This window comes from Bombina bombina, chromosome 6, assembly GCF_027579735.1.
Source record: "Bombina bombina isolate aBomBom1 chromosome 6, aBomBom1.pri, whole genome shotgun sequence".
In the NCBI taxonomy this organism is placed as follows: Eukaryota; Metazoa; Chordata; class Amphibia; order Anura; family Bombinatoridae; genus Bombina; species Bombina bombina.
Window position 1 is genome coordinate 840,850,127 of NC_069504.1, and position 26,358 is coordinate 840,876,484.

General features: G+C 37.7%; 1 protein-coding gene across 3 annotated transcripts in view; it reads right to left on the reverse strand.

Annotated features, from left to right (window-relative positions):
- LOC128663750 (DENN domain-containing protein 1B) overlaps window positions 1-26,358 on the reverse strand; it is a 348,668-nt gene that overhangs the window by 148,705 nt on the left and 173,605 nt on the right. For all 3 annotated transcript variants that reach the window (XM_053718233.1, XM_053718234.1, XM_053718232.1), the window contains 2 exons: window positions 2,132-2,219; window positions 1,297-1,337 (listed from right to left, as the gene is read on the reverse strand). In XM_053718233.1, coding sequence (XP_053574208.1) covers window positions 1,297-1,337; window positions 2,132-2,219 — 129 coding nt within the window. The remainder of the gene's footprint in view (window positions 1-1,296; window positions 1,338-2,131; window positions 2,220-26,358) is intronic.

A 26,358-nucleotide genomic window follows, 5' to 3' on the forward strand; every position in this document is an offset into this window, starting at 1 on the left:
TGGGGTAGTTAGTAACAGGCATAGAAAATATTTACTTACAGTGGCCCTTTAACTACTGACTTTTAAATGCGGTAGGAGTCTTGGAGGTAGAGGCTCTACCGCACACTTTCTCCAAGACTTGTAATACCAGCGTTTGGCAAATCCCATTAAAAAGATAGGATACGCAATTGACGTAAGGGGATTTGCGGTAGCCAAAAGTTGCGGAAGAAAAGTGAGCGGTACACTCTTTCCTGCCTGACTCGTAATACCAGCGGGCGTTAAAAAGCAGCGTTAGGACCCCTTAATGCTGCTTTTTAAGGCTAACACAGAACTCGTAATCTAGGTGCAAATTTGCACCCTTTCTGCAGGGGACACCCTTAGGCAGTCGCTTAGTCTGCCTCTATTGTAGCACCAACCCTGCCAAGATATCTACCCTCTGTAATAAATCTGTCCATAGTTAAAAATAAAAAGATGCAACCATTATATTCAGGGCTTACTACAGACTTAAATTACCGCTAATGGTCTCTATATCTGATCTTCAAAATAGGCTGCGACTCCCTGTATTAATAGTAGGGTTAGCAGAAACCCTCCACAAAAATACTGCAAATGATCATGGATGGGCAGTAGGAGGGGGACATACAATGCCCGGTTTCCAAAGCTCTACTATAGAATGACAAACAAAGCAGTGATTTTACCATTCCTAGCAATATACACAAAGGAGTGATACCCCCCTCATTTGATTGTCAGTAACAAAGAGTAGAGATTTTACCCCAGTGGCTACCAGTAAAACACATAGGGCTGTGTATTAACCCACTTTGACTGAAAGTATTATGACTTTTTCTAATCCATCCTTGGTTGCCAGTAATACTTAGAGTAGTGCATTACAATGTACCTTTTTTACGAACTATATTTGTAACAGATAATGCCACAGGGCTTTTAAAAACAATCTGTCACAAAGGCTTTAAGTGTCCAGTGTTTTGTATAGATTTTAATGGACAGCCTGCTGAAATATTGGACTGTCTGGTTGAATGCTGAACACCTGGCAACCCTAATTAAGAGACAGATCTCTCAAGTGGCCTGTGGATACCACTATGCCATGAATTCAATGGGTGCCATAACAATATAAAGCAGTAGAGACAAAGTATGTAAGAAGGGAGTGGTCTGCTAATGAAAGAAATTAGAGAAGAAGCATGGAAAGGAAGAGCTGGTTATGTAGAGAAAGGGTGGAAGAGGGAATTAAGATTCATCCTTCTGTACTTCAACTAACTTCCCAATGTCTAGAATTATCTGCTATAAACTATCTAGAGCAGTATTTACCTTTAAGTTTTCAAGCCATAGCTGATAGGATCTTGAGTTCCCTGCAGATGAATAAAAAAGTAAAACATCTGATACCGTGTAGCTGTGTCACACATCCTTGTTATGTAAAAATCAGAAGTAAAAGAAGAAGCCTGAATTAACCAACAATTCAGATAATTCTCACAAGAGGCAAATCTCTTAATTGCATATGTTACCTTCCAGTGCTTAATCTCTAAGATCTGGAGAGAAATGTTCTGTTTTACTTAAAGGGACAGTCTGCTCCAGAATTGTAATTGTTTAAAAATATAGATAATCCCTTTATTACCCATTCCCCAGTTTTGCATAACCAACACAGTTATATTAATATACATTTTACCTCTGTGATTATCATGTATCTAGGCCTCTGCAGACTGCCCCCTTATTTCAGTTCTTTTGACAGACTTACATTTTAACCAATTAGTGCTGATTTATAAATAATGCCACGGGAATTAGAACATTATCTATATGGCACACATAAACTAGCGCTGTCTAGCTGTGAAAAACTGTCAAAATGCACTGTGATAAGAGGCAGCCTTCAAGGGCTTAGAAATTAGCATATAAACCTACCTAGGTTCAGCTTTCAACAAAGAATGCAAATAGAACAAAGCAAATTTGATTATAAAAGTAGACTGGAAAGTTGCATGAATCATGAAAGTTTAATTTTGACTAGACTGTCCCTTTAATCACTTTCCAGACATAACACAGAAATCATATAGAATCATCCTCACCTGAGAGCTTTCTCAATTCTTTGTGAATACAGGCTACTTTGTGCATTACATATATATATATATATATATATATATATATCTCATCTCACCTGCCAACCCGCAACTGGTAATCTCATGCTCAAATATATCTGTGAAACCCGCACCAGCATTTAATTTCTCCAAACGGAAATCTATGAACTAACAGAAAATGAGAAATGTAAATAAATAAATTTATAAAATCAACTAATATTGCAACTGATTGAAAGTGAACAAGAAAATGTAGTTGTAAGCCTCAAATTTGAATGATGGTTTTAGGAATCTTTTCTTGGATTCATCACATTTCCCTCATATTACCTGTTACCATACCATGTACCTTAAAGTGTCATTAAACACTGAGATTGTAATGTAAAATGTGTAATTATGTGTAGATAAAATTGTGGGCTTTCCAATTCCTTTTAGGCTTAGTACTGCTATATTTCACACAATCATTGTTTGAAAAATGTAATGAATCATTTATAGCCGTCTCTGATTGGCCGCAGGAGAGAAAATCTAGGTTACAACATAGAAGCGCCCATTATTTAGACACTAAAACTTTACATTTACTTCTTCGATATTTAAAGAACTAATATAACTTAAAGAAATGCATCTCCATATTATTACCAGGCTAATCTTTGCTTTAAATGCATCATTCTGTCTAGCATTTATTTCGTGTTTTAATATCCCTTTATGATAATGATATCATATTATTGATTATTATTAATCCACAATCACATATAAAACTGTTACAAAACTGTTTTGGAGGCTAAAGACTTAACTGGTGCCTATGATCATGACATCACTACCTCATACAAAAAAAATGTATACCATGTACATTTCTGTTTGTTCAGGTGGAAAAATTAATAATAAATACCAGGTACCTATTTTACATGTACCAGAACTGTTACCATGACTGTTTTTCAAATATAGAGTTTATTTGAATGTTGAATAGAATTTTTTTTTGCAAAAATCCTTTTAGTCAGTTGTCATTGCTTCATTGGCAAATGTACATATGCAACACATTCCCAGTGCATCCATATTTAATTACAGTGCATGCCCAGAAGGCTAGCAATGACATTTGCATTATACAAAGTGCTAAACACAGGTGCACTGGGCATATGTACTAATGTCCATTTGCAGTTCTAGAAATGGTGATGAAAAAGTTGAAAGACACAGCACACATAATTTATGGGGCCCTATGCAGCACAATGAAGGGTTTGGAGGTGCATAACACCACCCAGTACCACAATAGAACTGACACTGCTTATGCCCCTGAATCAGTAATAATTTTTATTAAAAGCATTTTGCCAATACAATTATGTTGTAAAAACATCCGAGTTGTGCAACTAGCACTGTTGATTGGATCAGTCAGTCAGTTTCTCTGCTGGTCCCGAACATTATTTCTTCTATGTGTTTAACTTATTTGTAAATTGATTTAGAATATAGCCAGTATGGCTGATGCATATACACAAAAGTGTTAAAAACTTATTGACCAGCGCAGAATATTAACCACGCAAGCAATCAAGATACAGAGGTTCCCCCAAAGACCTCAGATTAAAAACAATTCAAGGACAAAGTGAAATTGATTGCGCAAACAAATGCTTAAAGGGACACTGAACCCAAATGTTTTCTTTCATGATTCAGATTGAGCATGACATTTTTGGCAACTTTCTAATTCACAACTATTATCAATTTTTCTTTATTCTCTTGCTAAGTTTATTTTAAAAGCAGGAATGTAAATCTTAGCAGCCAGCCCATTTTAGGTTCAGCACCATGGATAGTGCTTGCTTATTGAAGGCTTACATTTACCCACCAATAAGCAAGTATAAACCAGGTTCTCAACCAAAAATGGGCCGGCTCCTACGCATCACATTCCTGCTTTTTTAATAAAGATAGCAAGAGAATGAAGAAAAATTGATAATAGGAGTAAATTAGAAAGTTGCAAGCTCTATCTGAATCATGAAAGAAAAAAAAATGGGTTTAGTGTCCCTTTAAGGTGGAGAGTATCAAGCACAAAAATCTAAAAGCAAAAAAGTACAATAGTTAACCTTTTAAGGCACAGACTAAGGTAAAATATCTTCCTGTATGGGTTTAAAAAGGTAACAATTTAATCATATATATAGCTAACTATTAAAAATAATTAATTGGGCAGGTCACATCAAATAGTGTAAAACATCAGACAGGGTAAAACATCAATTGATACAATTACAATTAAAAATGACACTTATGGCAAGAAACATGAAATTCAATATAAGGGTACAATATGCTGTGTTATCAAATCTGAGATATACAGGGAGTGCAGAATTATTAGGCAAATGAGTATTTTGACCACATCATCCTCTATATGCATGTTGTCTTACTCCAAGCTGTATAGGCTCGAAAGCCTACTACCAATTAAGCATATTAGGTGATGTGCATCTCTGTAATGAGAAGGGGTGTGGTCTAATGACATCAACACCCTATATCAGGTGTGCATAATTATTAGGCAACTTCCTTTCCTTTGGCAAAATGGGTCAAAAGAAGGACTTGACAGGCTCAGAAAAGTCAAAAATAGTGAGATATCTTGCAGAGGGATGCAGCACTCTTAAAATTGCAAAGCTTCTGAAGCGTGATCATCGAACAATCAAGCGTTTCATTCAAAATAGTCAACAGGGTCGCAAGAAGCGTGTGGAAAAACCAAGGCGCAAAATAACTGCCCATGAACTGAGAAAAGTCAAGCGTGCAGCTGCCAAGATGCCACTTGCCACCAGTTTGGCCATATTTCAGAGCTGCAACATCACTGGAGTGCCCAAAAGCACAAGGTGTGCAATACTCAGAGACATGGCCAAGGTAAGAAAGGCTGAAAGACGACCACCACTGAACAAGACACACAAGCTGAAACGTCAAGACTGGGCCAAGAAATATCTCAAGACTGATTTTTCTAAGGTTTTATGGACTGATGAAATGAGAGTGAGTCTTGATGGGCCAGATGGATGGGCCCGTGGCTGGATTGGTAAAGGGCAGAGAGCTCCAGTCCGACTCAGACGCCAGCAAGGTGGAGGTGGAGTACTGGTTTGGGCTGGTATCATCAAAGATGAGCTTGTGGGGCCTTTTCGGGTTGAGGATGGAGTCAAGCTCAACTCCCAGTTCTACTGCCAGTTTCTGGAAGACACCTTCTTCAAGCAGTGGTACAGGAAGAAGTCTGCATCCTTCAAGAAAAACATGATTTTCATGCAGGACAATGCTTCATCACACGCGTCCAAGTACTCCACAGCGTGGCTGGCAAGAAAGGGTATAAAAGAAGAAAATCTAATGACATGGCCTCCTTGTTCACCTGATCTGAACCCCATTGAGAACCTGTGGTCCATCATCAAATGTGAGATTTACAAGGAGGGAAAACAGTACACCTCTCTGAACAGTGTCTGGGAGGCTGTGGTTGCTGCTGCACGCAATGTTGATGGTGAACAGATCAAAACACTGACAGAATCCATGGATGGCAGGCTTTTGAGTGTCCTTGCAAAGAAAGGTGGCTATATTGGTCACTGATTTGTTTTTGTTTTGTTTTTGAATGTCAGAAATGTATATTTGTGAATGTTGAGATGTTATATTGGTTTCACTGGTAAAAATAAATAATTGAAATGGGTATATATTTGTTTTTTGTTAAGTTGCCTAATAATTATGCACAGTAATAGTCACCTGCACACACAGATATCCCCCTAAAATAGCTATAACTAAAAACAAACTAAAAACGACTTCCAAAACTATTCAGCTTTGATATTAATGAGTTTTTTGGGTTCATTGAGAACATGGTTGTTGTTCAATAATAAAATTAATCCTCAAAAATACAACTTGCCTAATAATTCTGCACTCCCTGTAGTTTGTTGGCAAAAACTAGTAATTCGACCAGACAGTAGTATCTAAGTCCAGACAATCACGTGTGGACTGTATTCCCTCCGAGACCACGACCCAGTTCTGTTAATGGGAAAAAAGAAACCTCCTTAATGCGTAATCACAGCAGGGCAAAAAAGAGTAAATACGTACTCACATATGGAAAAGTGTTGTCCGGCTCGGCAAATGTCCTGTAGCAGCTGTATTCCACTCAAGTCCTGAATCGGGCAGTACGGGACTAGCTATCAGGTTATATACCAGACTTGCTGGCAGGTTTTTAATCACAAGGTCCGATCATTCAACATACAAAAACAGACCTCAGATTCGGGCTTAATTCAGCCGTTACCACGCCGTTAGCAAGCTGATTGAAACAGGAAGCGTACAGAAGCGTATTAGATCTGAGCAACGCGTTTCAAATTTATTTTTCAAGCTCAGATAGCCTACTCCTTATAAACCCTATATGTTTAAAGGGATACTCAGTATTTAAAAGAATTTAGGATTAGGGTGCAAGTTATAATACAGATACTTTATACATTATACAAACTAAACCTAAATGGTATTGATTATTTGGAACTTGCTTAATGATTGTTATTTGGAACTGTTATACATAAACGTGTTTAATCAATATAATTTTGAAAAAACTTATTGTAATTATGTGTATGTTCGCTGTTAACATCATGTGTTCCTTTAAACATCTCAAATTTACATGATGATCTATTAAAAACCAACTCTAATACATAAAATGTAAACAATTCATAACATGATAAACAATTCATTTTTCAATATAAAAAAACCTATGAAACCCATTCACAAATATTCATAAAAAATATATAAAAAAAATATAAAGAGTTTATAAAAAGTATATAGATTTTTTTTTTTATAAAAAGGAATTTTTTAAAAATGAAATGCAACAGCCTAAATTCTTACAAAGAAAAGGGATCTCTATACCATCTATATTTGCATAATTTTGGGTAGTTCGATGGAGTCTCAGTTGTACATAAATAACGAATAGTCACTTATAAAATATTATATACTATGCTTAAATTCAAACTAAGAATCCAAGAAGCACCCCAAATCGAAATCTAGGATTTAAACCCTTTGGTGATAAAGTATTTAACTCAAAAATCCATTTGCCTCTCTTTTTAATAGTTCTTTTCTAATATTCACTCCTCTCCAGTTTGGTTTGACTTTATCTATTACTGTATAACTGAAGTTCTTAAGATTTCTCTTATTGCACTTTTTAAAATGTTTTGGTATAGTTAGATCTAAATTCCTCTCTGAATCCATGTTTTCTATTGAATTTAAATGTTCACGGATTCTATCCCTCACAGGCCTTTCTGATTCTCCAATATATTGTTTGCCACATAAGCATTCTATTAAATATTGGAGTCTGAACATCTATATATGTCGTTCATTTTAAATTCTTTACCTGTTATATTTGAGGAAAGGACTTATTTTTAGAAGCATATCTAAAGGATTTGCATTTTAAGCATGGATAAAATCCTAATAACTCCTTTCCCCATAAGGTTTTTTCTTTGTTAAACATACCCTTATTATTTTTATTAGTATCTGTTGGGGCCAATATAGTTTTTAGATTCTTGCATTTCCTATTTACAATTTGTGGATGATTAGGAAGATGTGGTCCTAGCACTTCATCAGATTTCAAAATGTGTCATTGTCTTTTAAAAAAAAGTTCTAACTGAAATTTATTTTGACTGTATTGTGTAATGAAAGGAACAAAGATTTAATTTTTATTTTTTTTAGTCTTAGGTGCAAGTAACTCTTCCCTATCCAACTCTAATGCCTCACATTTAGCTTTCTTTATCAGCTCTATATCATAGCCTCTTTCAATAAATTTGTCTTCCAATACTTTTGATTGGGTCGTGAAATCACTGATTTCATTGCAATTTCTCATGGTGCGCATAAACTGATTTTTAGGGATATGCCATTTCCATTTATCTAAGTGGCAGCTGGTAGCGTGTATATAGCTATTCGCGTCTACCTGTTTGAAAAAAGTTTTTGTATATATTTTCCCTTCCTTTATAAATATTTCTAAAGCTAAAAAGTTGGCCTCATTACTTATCTCATAGGTAAAACTCTTCTCATTGTTATTCATTCTTGAGAAGAACCAGGCAAGGTCTTCTCTGGTACCCCTCCAGATTATCAAAATATAATCTATGTACCTTTTGTAGAGAACCAGATTTGCCCCAAGATCTACTGAGTCAAAGAAAAAAATGCTCCCATAAACCCATAAATAAATGTGCATAGCTTGGGGCAAATCTGGTCCCCATAGCTGTGCCACACTCTTGTATATAAAATCTATTCTCAAAGCTAAAATAATTATGGGTTAAAATATATCTTATGCTGTCCAGAATAAAAGTTTTTTGTTCATACCTCAACAAATTGTCTCTCTGTAAATAGAAATTTACTGCCTCTTTACCGTCACTGTGCCTTATACTAGTATATATTGAGGAGGCGTCATATGTAGCTATTAAAAAATAATTTCCCCATTCTAGAGTATTTAAGATGCGTAGTACATCTGTAGAATCCTTAAGATGTGATGGAAGCCCATTCACATCCATCTTGTAGATACAAGTCAATATACTCAGATAAATTAGATGTAATAGATCTTATCCCAGACACTATTGGTCTACCAGGCAGTTTACTTACAGATTTATGAATTTTGGGTAGACAGTACAGTAGTGGAATTTTTGGATTATTCTGGGATAGGTAGAGGCGCTTTTTTTCACTTAAAATACCAATATCTTCTGCTTTCCTTATAAGATCTCTCAATTCGTTAGATAATTTCTCTGTGGGATCCTTATTTAAAATTCTATATGTAGTCCTGTCATTTAACAGTATATTTGCCATCTCTACATAGTCTTGTTTATTCATTATGACGATCCCCCCACCTTTATCCGCCGGTTTGATTATCACATTTTTGTTTTCTTCCAGTTCTCTTATTTGAGATTGCTGTGCCTTGACATATTCTGGCTCTTATTTCTATTGGAATTCTTCATATCAAAATTTTGTATATCGGTGGTTATCAATTTCTCAAATGTTTCTAATGCACCCCCTTTAATATGTTTCGGATAGAATTGGGATTTCTGTCTAAGGTTTTAATGTACAAAACCTTTATCATCATTTGTCTTACTGTTAAAGACTTGTCTCTCACAGGGTTTCTTTAAAAAAACATTTTTTAACAGTGAGATTTTTCATCCAAAATTCATAAATCTGTAAATAAACCGCAGAGTAGACAATAGTGTCTGGGATAAGCTCTATTACATCTAATTTATTTGAGTATATTGACTTTTATCTACAAGATGGACGTGAAAAGGCTTCCATCACATCTTAAGTATTCTACAGATGTACTACGCATTTTAAATACTCTAGAATGGGAAAATGATTTTTTAATAGCTACATGCGACGTCTCCTCATTATATACTAGTATAAGGCACAGTGACGGTATAGAGGCAGTAAATTTCTATTTACAGAGAGATAATTTGTTGAGGTATGAACAAAAAACTTTTAATCTGGACAGCATAAGATATATTTTAACCCATAACTATTTTAGCTTTGAGAATAAATTTTATATACAAGAGTGTGGCACAGCTATGGGGACCAGATTTGCCCCAAGCTATGCAAATTTATTTATGGGTTTATGGGAGCATATTTTCCTTGACTCAGTAGATCTTGGGGCAAATCTGGTCCTCTACAAAAGGTACATAGATGACATTTTGATAATCTGGAGGGGTACCATAGAAGACCTTGCCTTATTCTTCTCAAGAATGAATAACAATAAGAAGAATTTGAGTTTCACCTATGAGATAAGTAATGAGAAGGCCAACTTTTTAGCTTTAGAGATATTTATAAAGGAAGGGAAAATATATACAAAAACTTTTTTCAAACAGGTAGACGCGAATAGCTATATACACGCTACCAGCTGCCACTTAGATAAATGGAAATGGCATATCCCTAAAAATCAGTTTATGCGCATCATGAGAAACTGTAATGAGATCAGTGATTTCATGATCCAATAAAAAGTATTGGAAGACAAATATATTGAAAGAGGCTATGATATAGAGCTGATAAAGAAAGGTAAATGTAAGGTATTAGAGTTGGTGTCATACTCTGTAAGGGAGCAGGTTCAGGAGTTGGGAGCTGTTGTGCAGAGGTGTCAGGTTCTGGGATTAAAGTTGTGTTTTGTCTGCGTGAGTCTTTCCTTTTTGGCATAATTAAACAGGTACAAGGTTTTAGGAAATAAAGGTGATGGTTTTATTGATAGGATAATTAGCAATGCAGAGATATGCAAATTAGATAAGGCAAAGTCTATAGGCTGTAGACTGGAACTCTGTAGTATCAGGCAGGAATGCAGGTCTTTGTAATAACAGGCAGGATACTTGCATATGCTGTAAACTGGAACTATAGGCTGTAGACTGGAACCATATGGTGTAGACTGGAACTCTGTAGTAACAGGCAGTAATGCAGTTCTTTGTAATAACAGGCAGGATACTTGCATATGCTGTAGACTGGAACTCTGTAGTAACAGGCAGGAATGCAGATCCTTGTAATAACAGACAGAATACTTGCGTATGCTGTAGACTGGAACTCTGTAATAACAGGCAGGAATGCAGATCTTTGTAATAACAGGCAGAATACTTGCGTAAGCTGTAGACAAGAACTCTGTAGCAACAGGCAGGAATTCAGATCCTTGTAATAACAGACAGGATACTTGCATATGCTGTAGACTGGAACTCTGTAGTATCAGGTAACAAGCAAGCAAAAGTACCTGAATCAGTCCTTAGGAAATGGAGAATTAGCCAAGAACAATTGCCAGGAAATCAGTCTAAAATGAAACACAGTGCCAAGGGAATATCCAGAAGAGAAGTCACAAAATGAAGCAAGGATCAGGCACCAGGAAATCCAACAAATCTGTATTTCGCTCAGGAAACAGGACCAGATGGTCTGTCAGAGTATAACACTCAATGTAAAGGCCCAGAACTGCAAGCAAACCTCCCAAATATAGCAGGCTGCTGATTATATGATTTGTTTCAGCTGGTAAGCAGGTGGAGCCAGAAAGCCAAAGTTGCAGCAAACAGAAAAACCCAATATTCTTAGCCTGTGATCAAGCCATCTGGTGGCAAAGAGGTAAGACAACAGGCTGGGAAAGAACAGCAGCAGAAATAGAAACAGGTCCCAGGTTCAATTCTAGGCTGGATCATGACAGTTGGATAGGGAAGAGTTACTTGCACCTAAGACTAAAAAAGAACCCTTGACAGATAAAAATTAAATCTTTGTTCCTTTCATTACACAATACAATCAAAATAAATTTGAGTTAGAATTTCTTTTTTTAAAAGACACTGGCACATTTTGAAATCTGATGAAGTGCTAGGACCACATCTTCCTAATCATCCACAAATTGTATATAGGAAATGCAAGAATCTAAAAACTATGTTGGCCCCAACAGCTACTAATAAAAATAATAAGGGTATGTTTAACAAAGAAAAAACATTATGGGGAAAGGAGTTTTTAGGATTTTAACCATGCTTAAAATGCAAATCCTGTAGATATGCTTCTAAAAAAAGTCCTTTTGCTCAAATATATAAAAGTCCTTTTGCTCAAATATATAGATGTTCAGACTCCAATATTGTTTATTTAATAGAATGCTTATGTGGCAAACAATATATTGGAGAATCAGAAAGGCCTGTGAGGGATAGAATCCGTGAACATTTAAATTCAATAGAAAACATGGATTCAGAGAGAAATTTAGATCTACCTATACCAACACATTTTAAGAAGTGCAATAAGAGAAATCTTAAGAACTTCAGTTATACAGTAAAAGATGAAGTCAAACCAAACTGGAGAGGAGCGAATATTAGAAAATAACTATTAAAAAGAGAGGCAAAATGGATTTTTTAGTTAAATACCTTATCATCAAAGGGTTTAAACCTAGATTTCGATTTGAGATGCTTCTTGGATTCTAACGCCTAGATTTAGAGTTCTGCAGCCAAAGGGGTGCGTTAGCTACGTGTGTATTTTCCCCCCCGCACCTTTTAAATACCGCTGGTATTTAGAGTTCTCTGAAGGGCTGCGTTAGGCTCCAAAAAGGGAGCGTACAGGCATATTTACAGCCACTGCAACTCTCAATACCAGCTGTGCTTACAGACGCGGCCAGCTTCAAAAATGTGCTCGTGCACGATTCCCCCATGGGAAACAATGGGGCAGTTTGAGCTGAAAAAAAACCTAACACCTGCAAAAAAGCAGCGTTCAGCTCTTAACGCAGCCCCATTGTTTCCTATGGGGAAACACTTCCTATGTCTGCACCTAACACCCTAACATGTACCCCGAGTCTAAACACCCCTAACCTTACACTTATTAACCCCTAATCTGCCGCCCCCGCTATCGCTGACCCCTGCATATTATTATTAACCCCTAATCTGCCGCTCCGTACACCGCCGCAATTTACGTTATCCATATGAACCCCTAATCTGCTGCCCCTAACCCCCGCCGACCCCTATATTATATTTATTACCCCCTAATCTGCCCCCCCCATGTCGCCGCTACCTACCTACAATTATTAACCCCTAATCTGCCGCCACTCTAATAAATGTATTAACCCCTAAAGCTAAGTCTAACCCTAACTAACCCGAACACCCCCCTAAGTTAAATATAATTTTTATCTAACGAAATAAAATAAATCTTATTAAATAAATTATTCCTATTTAAAGTTAAATACTTACCTATAAAATAAACCCTAATATAGCTACAATATAAATAATAATTATATTGTAGCTATTTTAGGATTAATATTTATTTTACAGGCAACTTTGTATTTATTTTAACCAGGTACAATAGCTATTAAATAGTTAATAACTATTTAAAAGATTACAAGAATTTTAAACTAATTACACCTACTCTAAGCCCCCTAAAAAAATAACAAAGCCCCCCAAAATAAAAAAAAATGCCCTACCCTTATCTAAAATAAAAAGTTTACAGCTCTTTTACCTTATCAGCCCTTAAAAGGGCTTTTTGCGGGGCATGCCCCAAAGAATTCTGCTCTTTTGCCTGTAAAAAAAACCCATACAATACCCCCCCACATTACAACCCACCACCCATATACCCCTAATCTAACCCAAACCCCCCTTAAATAAACCTAACACTACCCCCCTGAAGATCTTCCTACCTTGAGTCGTCTTCACTCAGCCGAGCCGAATTCTTCATCCAATCCGGGCGATGTCTTCATCCAAGCGGGGGCTGAAGAGGTCCATCATCCAGCTGAAGTCTTCATCCAAGCAGGGGCTGAAGAGGTCCATCATCCGGCTTTAGTCTTCATCCAAGCGGGGGCTGAAGAGGTTCATCATCCGGCTGAAGTCTTCTATCAAGCGGCATCTTCAATCTTCTTTCTTCCAGCTCCATCTTCATCCCGCCGACGCGGAACATCCTTCCTCCATGACGAACTCCCGACGAATGAAGGTTCCTTTAAGGGACGTCATCCAAGATGGCGTCCCTCGAATTCCGATTGGCTGATAGGATTCTATCAGCCAATCGGAATTAAGGTAGGAAAATTCTGATTGGCTGATGGAATCAGCCAATCAGATTCAAGTTCAATCCGATTGGATCAGCCAATCAGATTGAGCTCGCATTCTATTTGCTGATCGGAACAGCCAATAGAATGCGAGCTCAATCTGATTGGCTGATTGGATCAGCCAATCGGATTGAACTTGATTCTGAATGGCTGATTCCATCAGCCAATCAGATTATTCCTACCTTAATTCCGATTGGCTGATAGAATCCTATCAGCCAATCGGAATTCGAGGGACGAAATCTTGGATGACGTCCCTTAAAGGAACCTTCATTCGTCGGGAGTTCGTCGTGGAGGAAGGATGTTCCGCGTCGGCGGGATGAAGATGGAGCCGGAAGAAAGAAGATTGAAGATGCCGCTTGATAGAAGACTTCAGCCGGATGGAAGACCTCTTCAGCCCCCGCTTGGATAAAGACTTCAGCCGGATGATGGACCTCTTCAGCCCCCGCTTGGATGAAGACTTCAGCCGGATGATGGACCTCTTCAGCCCCCGCTTGGATGAAGACATCGCCCAGATTGGATGAAGAATTCGGCTCGGCTGAGTGAAGACGACTCAAGGTAGGAAGATCTTCAGGGGGTAGTGTTAAGTTTATTTAAGGGGGGTTTGGGTTAGAGAAGGGGTATGTGGGTGGTGGGTTTTAATGTTGGGGGGGTTGTATTTTTATTTTACAGGCAAAAGAGCTGTTTTCTTTGGGGCATGCCCCGCAAAAGGCCCTTTTAAGGGCTGGTAAGGTAATAGAGCTGGTATCTTTTAAATGTAGAATAGGCAGTGGCGTAGCGTGGGGGGGGCCACAGGGGCGGTTGCCCCGGGCGCAAAATTATGGGGGGCGCAAAAGCCTCCACCAGACAGTAGACTGTTGTGACAGTCCCAGACTCCAGCGGCGATTTTAGCAACCCTGCTGTTCTGTCTTGAGTCACTCTCAGTCTCAATCAATGCAAGTGTGAACTTCCATTGTTTGTCACTTTGTCAGTGTCATCTGAGTCGTCACGGTCTGTGAGTCTCAGTCTGTGCCGCCGGCGCCTCCTGTAAGTGTGTGTAAATGTAATCTACTGTTTATCCGACTCTACAGTTTACACCACTAGCACGGCGCAGGCGGGTCCTAACTCCTCCCACTCCCAGCGCGCAGGTCAGGAGGGACTGAGGGAGCAATAAGTGGGGGAAGAGCCTGAGCCTGAGGACTGTCTCTAGCGCGTCGTGCCTGGTGCCTGCCCTGCCCGTGACTGTATATTGAAGCCTGGACCGGTAAGTAATTTGGGGAGGAGAGGAAAGGGATGTCGGTTGTGGCAGTGGCTTAGCCTTAGTGGCTATATATTTCTTGACTACAAATTGTCAGGACTCAGAGGACTGAGAGGAATGTTAACTGTTGGGAGGCTGGGGTGTAAAGGTGAGCTCAGTGTTCTCTTGGGCCTGGGTAGGAATAATCTGTCTGTAATCCTGTTCTGCTGAGCTCTGCTCCTGCTCCTCTCATCAGTCTGGATGCAGTTTGGCTGCAGTTACGTCTCAGGCTGGCCGCTGTGAGTTTCCATAAAAGTCCTGCTCTCAGGTCATCTACCGCATGCTACCCCCTGCATGAGAAACCACTTCATTCCTGGGCTCTAGATTGTGTGTGAGAAGGGGGTGGTACACTTGTGCATTTGCATTAGAGAGGAAATACAGATACATGGCTTACAGCAATGTCTATCTGCAGCAATATATCAATAAGTTAGAAATACTCAGCAGTGAAAGATAAAGGAGCCAATGACTTAACAAAAGGTAACATTTTCTGAACTTTTGGGATTTTTTCAAAAACAGACAGCATCTTGCTTCAAATAGGATGTACATAATGCCAGCAAAGTTAGTTGTACATCATCAAATGTCATTTACAACTGTATTTTATACCAAGGTAGCAATAAAAGGGGTATGGAACCATTAATGTTTTTTGCATATAAAATATTTTTACAAATAATTGCAGTTTAAAAAAAAAAAAAAAAAAAACATAATTTATGTAAGAACTTACCTGATAAATTCATTTCTTTCATATTAACAAGAGTCCATGAGCTAGTGACGTATGGGATATACATTCCTACCAGGAGGGGCAAAGTTTCCCAAACCTCAAAATGCCTATAAATACACCCCTCACCACACCCACAAATCAGTTTAACGAATAGCCAAGAAGTGGGGTGATAAGAAAAAGTGCGAAGCATATAAAATAAGGAATTGGAATAATTGTGCTTTATACAAAAAAATCATAACCACCACAAAAAAGGGTGGGCCTCATGGACTCTTGTTAATATGAAAGAAATGAATTTATCAGGTAAGTTCTTACATAAATTATGTTTTCTTTCATGTAATTAACAAGAGTCCATGAGCTAGTGACGTATGGGATAATGACTACCCAAGATGTGGATCTTTCCACACAAGAGTCACTAGAGAGGGAGGGATAAAATAAAGACAGCCAATTCCTGCTGAAAATAATCCACACCCAAAATAAAGTTTAACAAAAAACATAAGCAGAAGATTCAAACTGAAACCGCTGCCTGAAGAACTTTTCTACCAAAAACTGCTTCAGAAGAAGAAAATACATCAAAATGGTAGAATTTAGTAAAAGTATGCAAAGAAGACCAAGTTGCTGCTTTGCAGATCTGGTCAACCGAAGCTTCATTCCTAAACGCCCAGGAAGTAGATACTGACCTAGTAGAATGAGCTGTAATTCTTTGAGGCGGAGTTTTACCCGACTCAACATAGGCAAGATGAATTAAAGATTTCAACCAAGATGCCAAAGAAATTGCAGAAGCTTTCTGGCCTTTCCTAGAACCGGAAAAGATAACAAATAGACTAAAAGTCTTACGGAAAGATTTCGTAGCTTCAACATAATATTTCAAAGCTCTAACAACATCCAAAGAATGCAATGATTTCTCCTTAGAATTCTTAGGATTAGGACATAATGAAGGAACCACAATTTCTCTACTAATGTTGTTGGAATTCACAACTTTAGGTAAAAATTCAAAAGAAGTTCGCAACACCGCCTTATCCTGATGAAAAATCAGAAAAGGAGACTCACACGAAAGAGCAGATAATTCAGAAACTCTTCTAGCAGAAGAGATGGCCAAAAGGAACAAAACTTTCCAAGAAAGTAATTTAATGTCCAATAAATGCATAGGTTCAAACGGAGGAGCTTGAAGAGCTCCCAGAACCAAATTCAAACTCCAAGGAGGAGAAATTGACTTAATGACAGGTTTTATACGAACCAAAGCTTGTACAAAACAATGAATATCAGGAAGAATAGCAATCTTTCTGTGAAAAAGAACAGAAAGAGCAGAGATTTGTCCTTTCAAAGAACTTGCGGACAAACCCTTATCCAAACCATCCTGAAGAAATTGTAAAATTCTCGGTATTCTAAAAGAATGCCAAGAAAAATGATGAGAAAGACACCATGAAATATAAGTCTTCCAGACTCTATAATATATCTCTCGAGATACAGATTTACGAGCCTGTAACATAGTATTAATCACGGAGTCAGAGAAACCTCTATGACCAAGAATCAAGCGTTCAATCTCCATACCTTTAAATTTAAGGATTTCAGATCCGGATGGAAAAAAGGACCTTGTGACAGAAGGTCTGGTCTTAACGGAAGAGTCCATGGCTGGCAAGATGCCATCCGGACAAGATCCGCATACCAAAACCTGTGAGGCCATGCCGGAGCTATTAGCAGAACAAACGAGCATTCCCTCAGAATCTTGGAGATTACTCTTGGAAGAAGAACTAGAGGCGGAAAGATATAGGCAGGATGATACTTCCAAGGAAGTGATAATGCATCCACTGCCTCCGCCTGAGGATCCCGGGATCTGGACAGATACCTGGGAAGTTTCTTGTTTAGATGAGAGGCCATCAGATCTATCTCTGGGAGCCCCCACAATTGAACAATCTGAAGAAATACCTCTGGGTGAAGAGACCATTCGCCCGGATGCAACGTTTGGCGACTGAGATAATCCGCTTCCCAATTGTCTACACCTGGGATATGAACCGCAGAGATTAGACAGGAGCTGGATTCCGCCCAAACCAAAATTCGAGATACTTCTTTCATAGCCAGAGGACTGTGAGTCCCTCCTTGATGATTGATGTATGCCACAGTTGTGACATTGTCTGTCTGAAAACAAATGAACGATTCTCTCTTCAGAAGAGGCCAAAACTGAAGAGCTCTGAAAATTGCACGGAGTTCCAAAATATTGATCGGTAATCTCACCTCCTGAGATTCCCAAACTCCTTGTGCCGTCAGAGATCCCCACACAGCTCCCCAACCTGTGAGACTTGCATCTGTTGAAATTACAGTCCAGGTCGGAAGAACAAAAGAAGCCCCCTGAATTAAACGATGGTGATTTGTCCACCACGTTAGAGAGTGTCGAACAATCGGTTTTAAAGATATTAATTGAGATATCTTCGTGTAATCCCTGCACCATTGGTTCAGCATACAGAGCTGAAGAGGTCGCATGTGAAAACGAGCAAAGGGGATCGCGTCCGATGCAGCAGTCATAAGACCTAGAATTTCCATGCATAAGGCTACCGAAGGGAATGATTGTGACTGAAGGTTTCGACAAGCTGATATCAATTTTAGACGTCTCTTGTCTGTTAAAGACAGAGTCATGGACACTGAATCTATCTGGAAACCCAGAAAGGTTACCCTTGTTTGAGGAATCAAAGAACTTTTTGGTAAATTGATCCTCCAACCATGATCTTGAAGAAACAACACAAGTCGATTCGTATGAGACTCTGCTAAATGTAAAGACGGAGCAAGTACCAAGATATCGTCCAAATAAGGAAATACCACAATACCCTGTTCTCTGATTACAGACAGAAGGGCACCGAGAATCTTTGTGAAAATTCTTGGAGCTGTAGCAAGGCCAAACGGTAGAGCCACAAATTGGTAATGCTTGTCTAGAAAAGAGAATCTCAGGAACTGATAATGATCTGGATGAATCGGAATATGCAGATATGCATCCTGTAAATCTATTGTGGACATATAATTCCCTTGCTGAACAAAAGGCAATATAGTCCTTACAGTTACCATCTTGAACGTTGGTATCCTTACATAACGATTCAATAATTTTAGATCCAGAACTGGTCTGAAGGAATTCTCCTTCTTTGGTACAATGAAGAGATTTGAATAAAACCCCATCCCCTGTTCCGGAACTGGAACTGACATAATTACTCCAGCCAACTCTAGATCTGAAACACAATTCAGAAATGCTTGAGCTTTCACTGGATTTACTGGGACATGGGAAAGAAAAAATCTCTTTGCAGGAGGTCTCATCTTGAAACCAATTCTGTACCCTTCTGAAACAATGTTCTGAATCCAAAGATTGTGAACAGATTTGATCCAAATTTCTTTGAAAAAACGTAACCTGCCCCCTACCAGCTGAACTGGAATGAGGGCCGTACCTTCATGTGAACTTAGAAGCAGGCTTTGCCTTTCTAGCAGGCTTGGATTTATTCCAGACTGGAGATGGTTTCCAAACTGAAACTGCTCCTGAGGACGAAGGATCAGGCTTTTGTTCTTTGTTGAAACGAAAGGAACGAAAACGATTGTTAGCCCTGTTTTTACCTTTAGACTTTTTATCCTGTGGTAAAAAAGTTCCTTTCCCACCAGTAACAGTTGAAATAATAGAATCCAACTGAGAACCAAATAATTTGTTTCCCTGGAAAGAAATGGAAAGTAGAGTTGATTTAGAAGCCATATCAGCATTCCAAGTCTTAAGCCATAAAGCTCTTCTGGCTAAGATAGCCAGAGACATAAATCTAACATCAACTCTAATAATATCAAAAATGGCATCACAAATGAAATTATTAGCATGCTGGAGAAGAATAATAATATCATGAGAATCACGATTTGTTACTTGTTGCGCTAGAGTTTCCAACCAAAAAGTTGAAGCTGCAGCAACATCAGCCAATGATATAGCAGGTCTAAGAAGATTACCTGAACATAGATAAGCTTTTCTTAGAAAAGATTCAATTTTTCTATCTAAAGGATCCTTAAACGAGGTACCATCTGACGTAGGAATGGTAGTACGTTTAGCAAGGGTAGAAATAGCCCCATCAACTTTAGGGATTTTGTCCCAAAATTCTAACCTGTCAGGCGGAACAGGATATAATTGCTTAAAACGTTTAGAAGGAGTAAATGAATTACCCAATTTATCCCATTCCTTAGCAATTACTGCAGAAATAGCATTAGGAACAGGAAAGACTTCTGGAATAACCGCAGGAGCTTTAAAAACCTTATCTAAACGTATAGAATTAGTATCAAGAGGACTAGAATCCTCTATTTCTAAAGCAATTAGTACTTCTTTAAGTAAAGAGCGAATAAATTCCATCTTAAATAAATATGAAGATTTATCAGCATCAATCTCTGAGACAGAATCCTCTGAACCAGAAGAGTCCAAAGAATCAGAATGATGGTGTTCATTTAAAAATTCATCTGTAGAGAGAGAAGTTTTAAAAGACTTTTTACGTTTACTAGAAGGAGAAATAACAGACAAAGCCTTCTTTATGGATTCAGAAACAAAATCTCTTATGTTATCAGGAACATTCTGCACCTTAGATGTTGAGGGAACTGCAACAGGCAATGGTACATCACTAAAGGAAATATTATCTGCATTAACAAGTTTGTCATGACATTTAAAACAAACAACAGCTGGAGGAATAGCTACCAAAAGTTTACAGCAGATACACTTAGCTTTGGTAGATCCAGCAGGCAGAGGTTTTCCTGTAGTATCTTCTGGCTCAGATGCAACGTGAGACATCTTGCAATATGTAAGAGAAAAAACAACATATAAAGCAAAATAGATCAAATTCCTTATAAGACAGTTTCAGGAATGGGAAAAAAAATGCCAAACATCAAGCTTCTAGCAACCAGAAGCAAATGAAAAATGAGACTGAAATAATGTGGAGACAAAAGCGACGCCCATATTATTTGGCGCCAAAAAAGACGCCCACATTATTTGGCGCCTAAATGCTTTTTGCGCCAAAAATGACGCAACATCCGGAACGCCGACATTTTTGGCGCAAAATAACGTCAAAAATGACGCAACTTCCGGCGACACGTATGACGCCGGAAACGGAAATGAATTTTTGCGCCAAAAAAGTCAGCGCCAAGAATGACGCAATAAAATGAAGCATTTTCAGCCCCCGCGAGCCTAACAGCCCACAGGGAAAAAAGTCAAATTTTTGAGGTAAGAAAAAATATGATAATTAAAGCATAATCCCAAATATGAAACTGACTGTCTGGAAATAAGGAAAGTTGAACATTCTGAGTCAAGGCAAATAAATGTTTGAATACATATATTTAGAACTTTATAAATAAAGTGCCCAACCATAGCTTAGAGTGTCACAGAAAATAAGACTTACTTACCCCAGGACACTCATCTACATGTTTGTAGAAAGCCAAACCAGTACTGAAACGAGAATCAGTAGAGGAAATGGTAAATATAAGAGTATATCGTCGATCTGAAAAGGGAGGTAAGAGATGAATCTCTACGACCGATAACAGAGAACCTTATGAAATAGACCCCGTAGAAGGAGATCACTGCATTCAATAGGCAATACTCTCCTCACATCCCTCTGACATTCACTGCACGCTGAGAGGAAAACCGGGCTCCAACTTGCTGCGGAGCGCATATCAACGTAGAATCTAGCACAAACTTACTTCACCACCTCCCTTGGAGGCAAAGTTTGTAAAACTGATTTGTGGGTGTGGTGAGGGGTGTATTTATAGGCATTTTGAGGTTTGGGAAACTTTGCCCCTCCTGGTAGGAATGTATATCCCATACGTCACTAGCTCATGGACTCTTGTTAATTACATGAAAGAAAGTTAGCTTAAAGGGACATAACAGTGCTATATCATTTCATTACACTATTTCATGTTTCTGTGTTTAAGCCCTACAAAGGGGTTAAACACATGGTTAACTATGAGCTCAACCCCTGTATGAACAATAATAGTTATATGGAATGTGCACAAAAAATATCCTTTACCATCTATAAAGTTTTACTTTTGTATGAAAAATCTTAGCACTGTATCTTTACTACTCTTCTTTGATATTGACCTTTAAATTTCCTGCAGATCAGTTGGAACCCTCAGGAAAAAAAAAAGTTTAATGAATATTGGAAATTGTAACAAGTTTAATTTGTTTTATATGTAATTAAAACAAAAAACTGTCTCCTAAGTTGTTGAGCTGGCTCCTAGATTCAAAGCAAATTCGCCAATCCCTACTGTACTGGTGCTAATGGGTTAGGGGGCGCAATTCTTACCTTGCCCTGGGCGCTGACAACCCACGCTGCGCCACTGAGAATAGGGTAGGGTTTTTGTTTTATTTTGGGGGGCTTTGTTATTTTATTAGGGGGCTTAGAGTAGGTGTAATTAGCTTAAAATTGTTGTAATATTTTTATAATGTTTGTAAATTATTTTTTTATTTTTTGTAACTTAGTTCTTTTTTTATTTTTTGTACTTTAGTTAGTGTATTTATTTGTATTTATTTGTAGGTATTTGTATTTAATTTATTTAATGATAGTGTAGTGTTAGGTTTAATTGTAACTTAGGTTATGATTTATTTTACTGGTAATTTTGTATTTCTTTTAGCTAGGTAGTTATTAAATAGTTAATAACTATTTAAAAGCTATTGTACCTGGTTAAAATAAATGCAAAGTTGCCTGTAAAATAAATATAAATCCTAAAATAGCTACAATATAATTATTCTTTATATTGTAGCTATATTAGGGTTTATTTTACAGGTAAGTATTTAGCTTTAAATAGGATTCATTTATTTAATAAGATTTATTTTATTTCTTTAGATAAAAATTATATTTAATTTAGGGGGGTGTTAGGGTTAGGGTTAGACTTAGCTTTAGGGGTTAATACATTTATTATAGTAGCGGTGAGGTCCGGTCGGCAGATTAGGGGTTAATAATTGTAGGTAGGTAGCGGTGACGTTGGGGGGGCAGATTAGGGGTTAATAAATATTATGTAGGTGTCGGCGGTGTTAGGGGCAGCAGATTAGGGGTACATAGGGATAATGTAGGTTGCGGCGGTGTGCGGTCGGCAGATTAGGGGTTAAAAAAATTTAATAGAGTGGCGGCGATGTGGGGGGGCCTCGGTTTAGGGGTACATAGGTAGTTTATGGGTGTTAGTGTACTTTAGAGCACAGTAGTTAAGAGCTTTATGAACCGGCGTTAGCCCAGAAAGCTCTTAACTCCTGGCTTTTTTCTGCGGCTGGAGTCTTGTCGTTAGATTTCTAACGCTCACTTCAGCCAAGAATCTAAATACCGGCATTAGAAAGATCCCATTGAAAAGATAGGATACGCAATTGGCGTAGGGGGATCTGCGGTATGGAAAAGTTGCGGCTGGAAAGTGAGCGTTAGACCCTTTCCTGACTGACTCTAAATACCAGCGGCCGGTAAAAACCAGCGTTAGGACCCCCTAACGCTGGTTTTGACGGCTAACGCAGAACTCTAAATCTAGGCGTTAGTTTGAATTTAAGCATAGTATATAATATTTTATAAGTGACTATTTGTTTTTTATGTACAAATGAGATTCCATCGAACTACCCCAAATCATGCAAATATAGATGGTATAGAGATCCTTTAATTCTTTGTAAGAATTTAGGCTGTTGCATTTAAAAAAAATAAATAAAAAAAAATCTATATACTTTTTATAAACTCATGATATTTTTTATGTATTTTTTATGAAATTTTATGAATATGTGTCAATAGGTTTTATATTGAAAAATGAATTGTTTATCATGTTATGAATTGTTTACATTTTGTGTATTAGATTTGGTTCTTAACAGATTATCATGTAAATACGAGGTGTTTAAAGGAACACATGATGTTAACAGCGTACATACACATAATTACAATAAGTTTTTTCAAAATGATATTGATTAAACACGTTTATGTATAGCAGTTCCAAATAACAATCATTAAAGGGACAGTAAACACCAGAATTTTTTTTGTTTAAAAAGGTAGATAATCCGTTTTCCTCAATTTTGCATAACCAGCACAGTTATAATAATATACTTTTTATCTCTGTGATTACCTTGTATCTATGCCTCTGCAAACTGCCCCCTTATTTCAGTTCTTTTGACAGACTTGTATTTTTAGCCAATCATTGCTGACTCCTAGGAGCTTCACGTGCCTAAGCTCAATGTTATCTATATGAAACACATGAACTAACGCCCTCTAGTGGTGAAAAACTGTCAAAATGCTTTCAGATTAGAGGCAGTCTTCAAGGTCTAGAAAATTAGCACATGAACCTCCTAGATTCAGCTTTCAACTAAGAATACCAAGAGAACAAAGCAAAATTGGTAATAAAAGTAAATTGGAAAATTGTTTAAAATTACATGCCCTATTTAAACATGAAAGATTTTTTTTTTTACTTTACTGTCCCTTTAAGCAAGTTCCCAATAATCAACACCATGTAGGTTTAGTTTGTATAATGTATAAAGTATCTGTATTATTATTTACACACTAATCCTAAGTCCCTTTAAATACTGAGTATCCCTTTAAACATATAGGGTTTATAAGGTGCTCAAGGAGTAGGCTATCTGAGCTTGAAAAAGAAATTTGAAACGCGTTGTTCCGATCTAATATGCTTCCGTAGTGAAGCAAACCTGTTTCAATCAGCTCGCTAACAGTATGGTAACGGCAGAATTAAGCCAGAATTTGAGGTCTGTTTTTGTATGTTGAATGATCGGACCTTGTGATAAAAACCTGCCAGCGAGTCTGTATAGTGGTATATAACCTGATAGCTAGTCCCAATTTAGGATTTGAGTGGAATATAGCTGCTACAGGACATTTGCCGAGCCGGACAATACTTTTCCATATGGAATTATGGATTTAATATTTATTAGCCTGCTGTGATTAAGCATTAAGGAAGTTTCTCTTTTCCCATTAACAGAACCGGGTCGTGGTTTCTGAGGGAATACAATCCACACGTGATTGTCTGGACTTGGATACTACTGTCTGGTCGAACCACCATTTTTTGCCAACGAACCATATCTCAGATTTGATAACACAGCATATTGTAGCCTTATTTTGAATTTCATGTTTCTTGCCATAAGTGTCATTTTTAATTGTAAATGTATCAATTGATGTTTTAATCCTGTTTTAACCTGTCTGATGTTTTACCCTATTTGATGTGACCTGCCCAATGAACTTTTTAATAGCTATATATATATATATATATATGATTAAATTGTTACCTTTTTAAACCCATACAGAAAGTTATTTTACCTTAGTCTGTGCCTTAAGAGGTTAACTATTGTACCTTTTTGCTTTATTAGATTTTTGTGCTTGATCCTCTCCACCTTAAAGGGCCACTAAACCCAAAATCTTTCTTTCATGATTCAGATAGAGAATAGAAATTTAAACAACATTACAATTTACTTCTATTATTTATTTTGCTTCATTTATAAGATATCCTTAGTTGAAGAAAAAGCAATGCACATGGTGAGCCAATCACACGAGGCTTCTATGTGCAGCAACCAATCAGCAGCTACTGAGCATATCTAGATATGCTTTTGAGCAAAGAATATCAAGAGAATAAAACAAATTAGATAATAGAAGTAAATTAGAAAGATGTTTAAAATTGCATTCTCTTTCATGAAAGAAAAAATGTGGGTATCATGTCCCTTTAAGCATTTGTTTGCGCAATCAATTTCACTTTGTCCTTGATGCATATTCACAACATGGATATATTTAGTTTACTTCACTTTCTAGTAATTTCTAGAATCACAGCTTTACCACTTACACATAATCCCATCCTTTCAACGTGTCTTAGTAACAGGCTGTACCAAATCTTCTGACCAAACCTTCACTGCTTTAATGTTGTATATCACAAATTTTATGTTTTGTTAAACACACCTAATCTTTTTTACACAACTTACTTCACTGTAGAATGTAAAATAATATTCTAGAATGTTGTACTAATTAATGTATATGTGATAAGCGGGTATAAAAGCCAACAGACATCACTTAACCATCTCTAGATGTCTCACTGCCTGATGTATTTGAATCTGATATTTACTTTAACCTCTTATTTGCCATTCAAGGAAGAAATATAATAAAACTATTTACTTATATCTTTGTGTCTGGGAAGGAACGCTAACAAATTAGAGCATGTAAATGATTGACTATAAAGGCCCATAAAAGGGACATGATACCTAAATATTGAAACATATAAAAGTGATGCAGCATAGCTGTAAAAAGCTGACTAAAAAATATAACATGAACATGTAAAAAAAGAAGATATTTTACCTCAAATTCACATCCCATTGTAAAGAAACTTTAAACAGCCTGTCAGGATGCTTGTCCCAGAATTTGCAAGGGAGTGTGCAGGCACAGTCATGTTATTTTCCTATTCAGTTTAACCCCTTAACGACCAAGGATGTGCCCAGGCACGTCCTCAGTTAACGGCCAAGGACGTGCCTGGCACGTCCTCAAGGGTTTCAAGCGCTGGAAGTGATCGTGATCGCTTCCAGATGCTTTAAGGGTATTGCAGTGATGCCTTGATATTGAGGAATCCTGCAATACCCTTTTTTTAGCCTCCGATGCAGAGAGAGCCACTCTGTGGCCCTCTCTGCATTGGCCAGCGATGGTGCCAATCGTTGGTGGGTGGGAGCCATAGAAGTGAGGCGGGTAGGCGGCCCATCGTTGGAGGGACTTCCGGATCCTTAGCGCTGCGGAATCTGTTGGCGCTCTACAAATAACCGATAATAATAATAATAATAATCCTGTCCCTGCAGTGCGCGCAAGTGAGCGCACACTACATTAGTTTCAGAGAGGGAGGGAAATAAATATTGGGAGAGGGATATACATTTTTGTAAAGG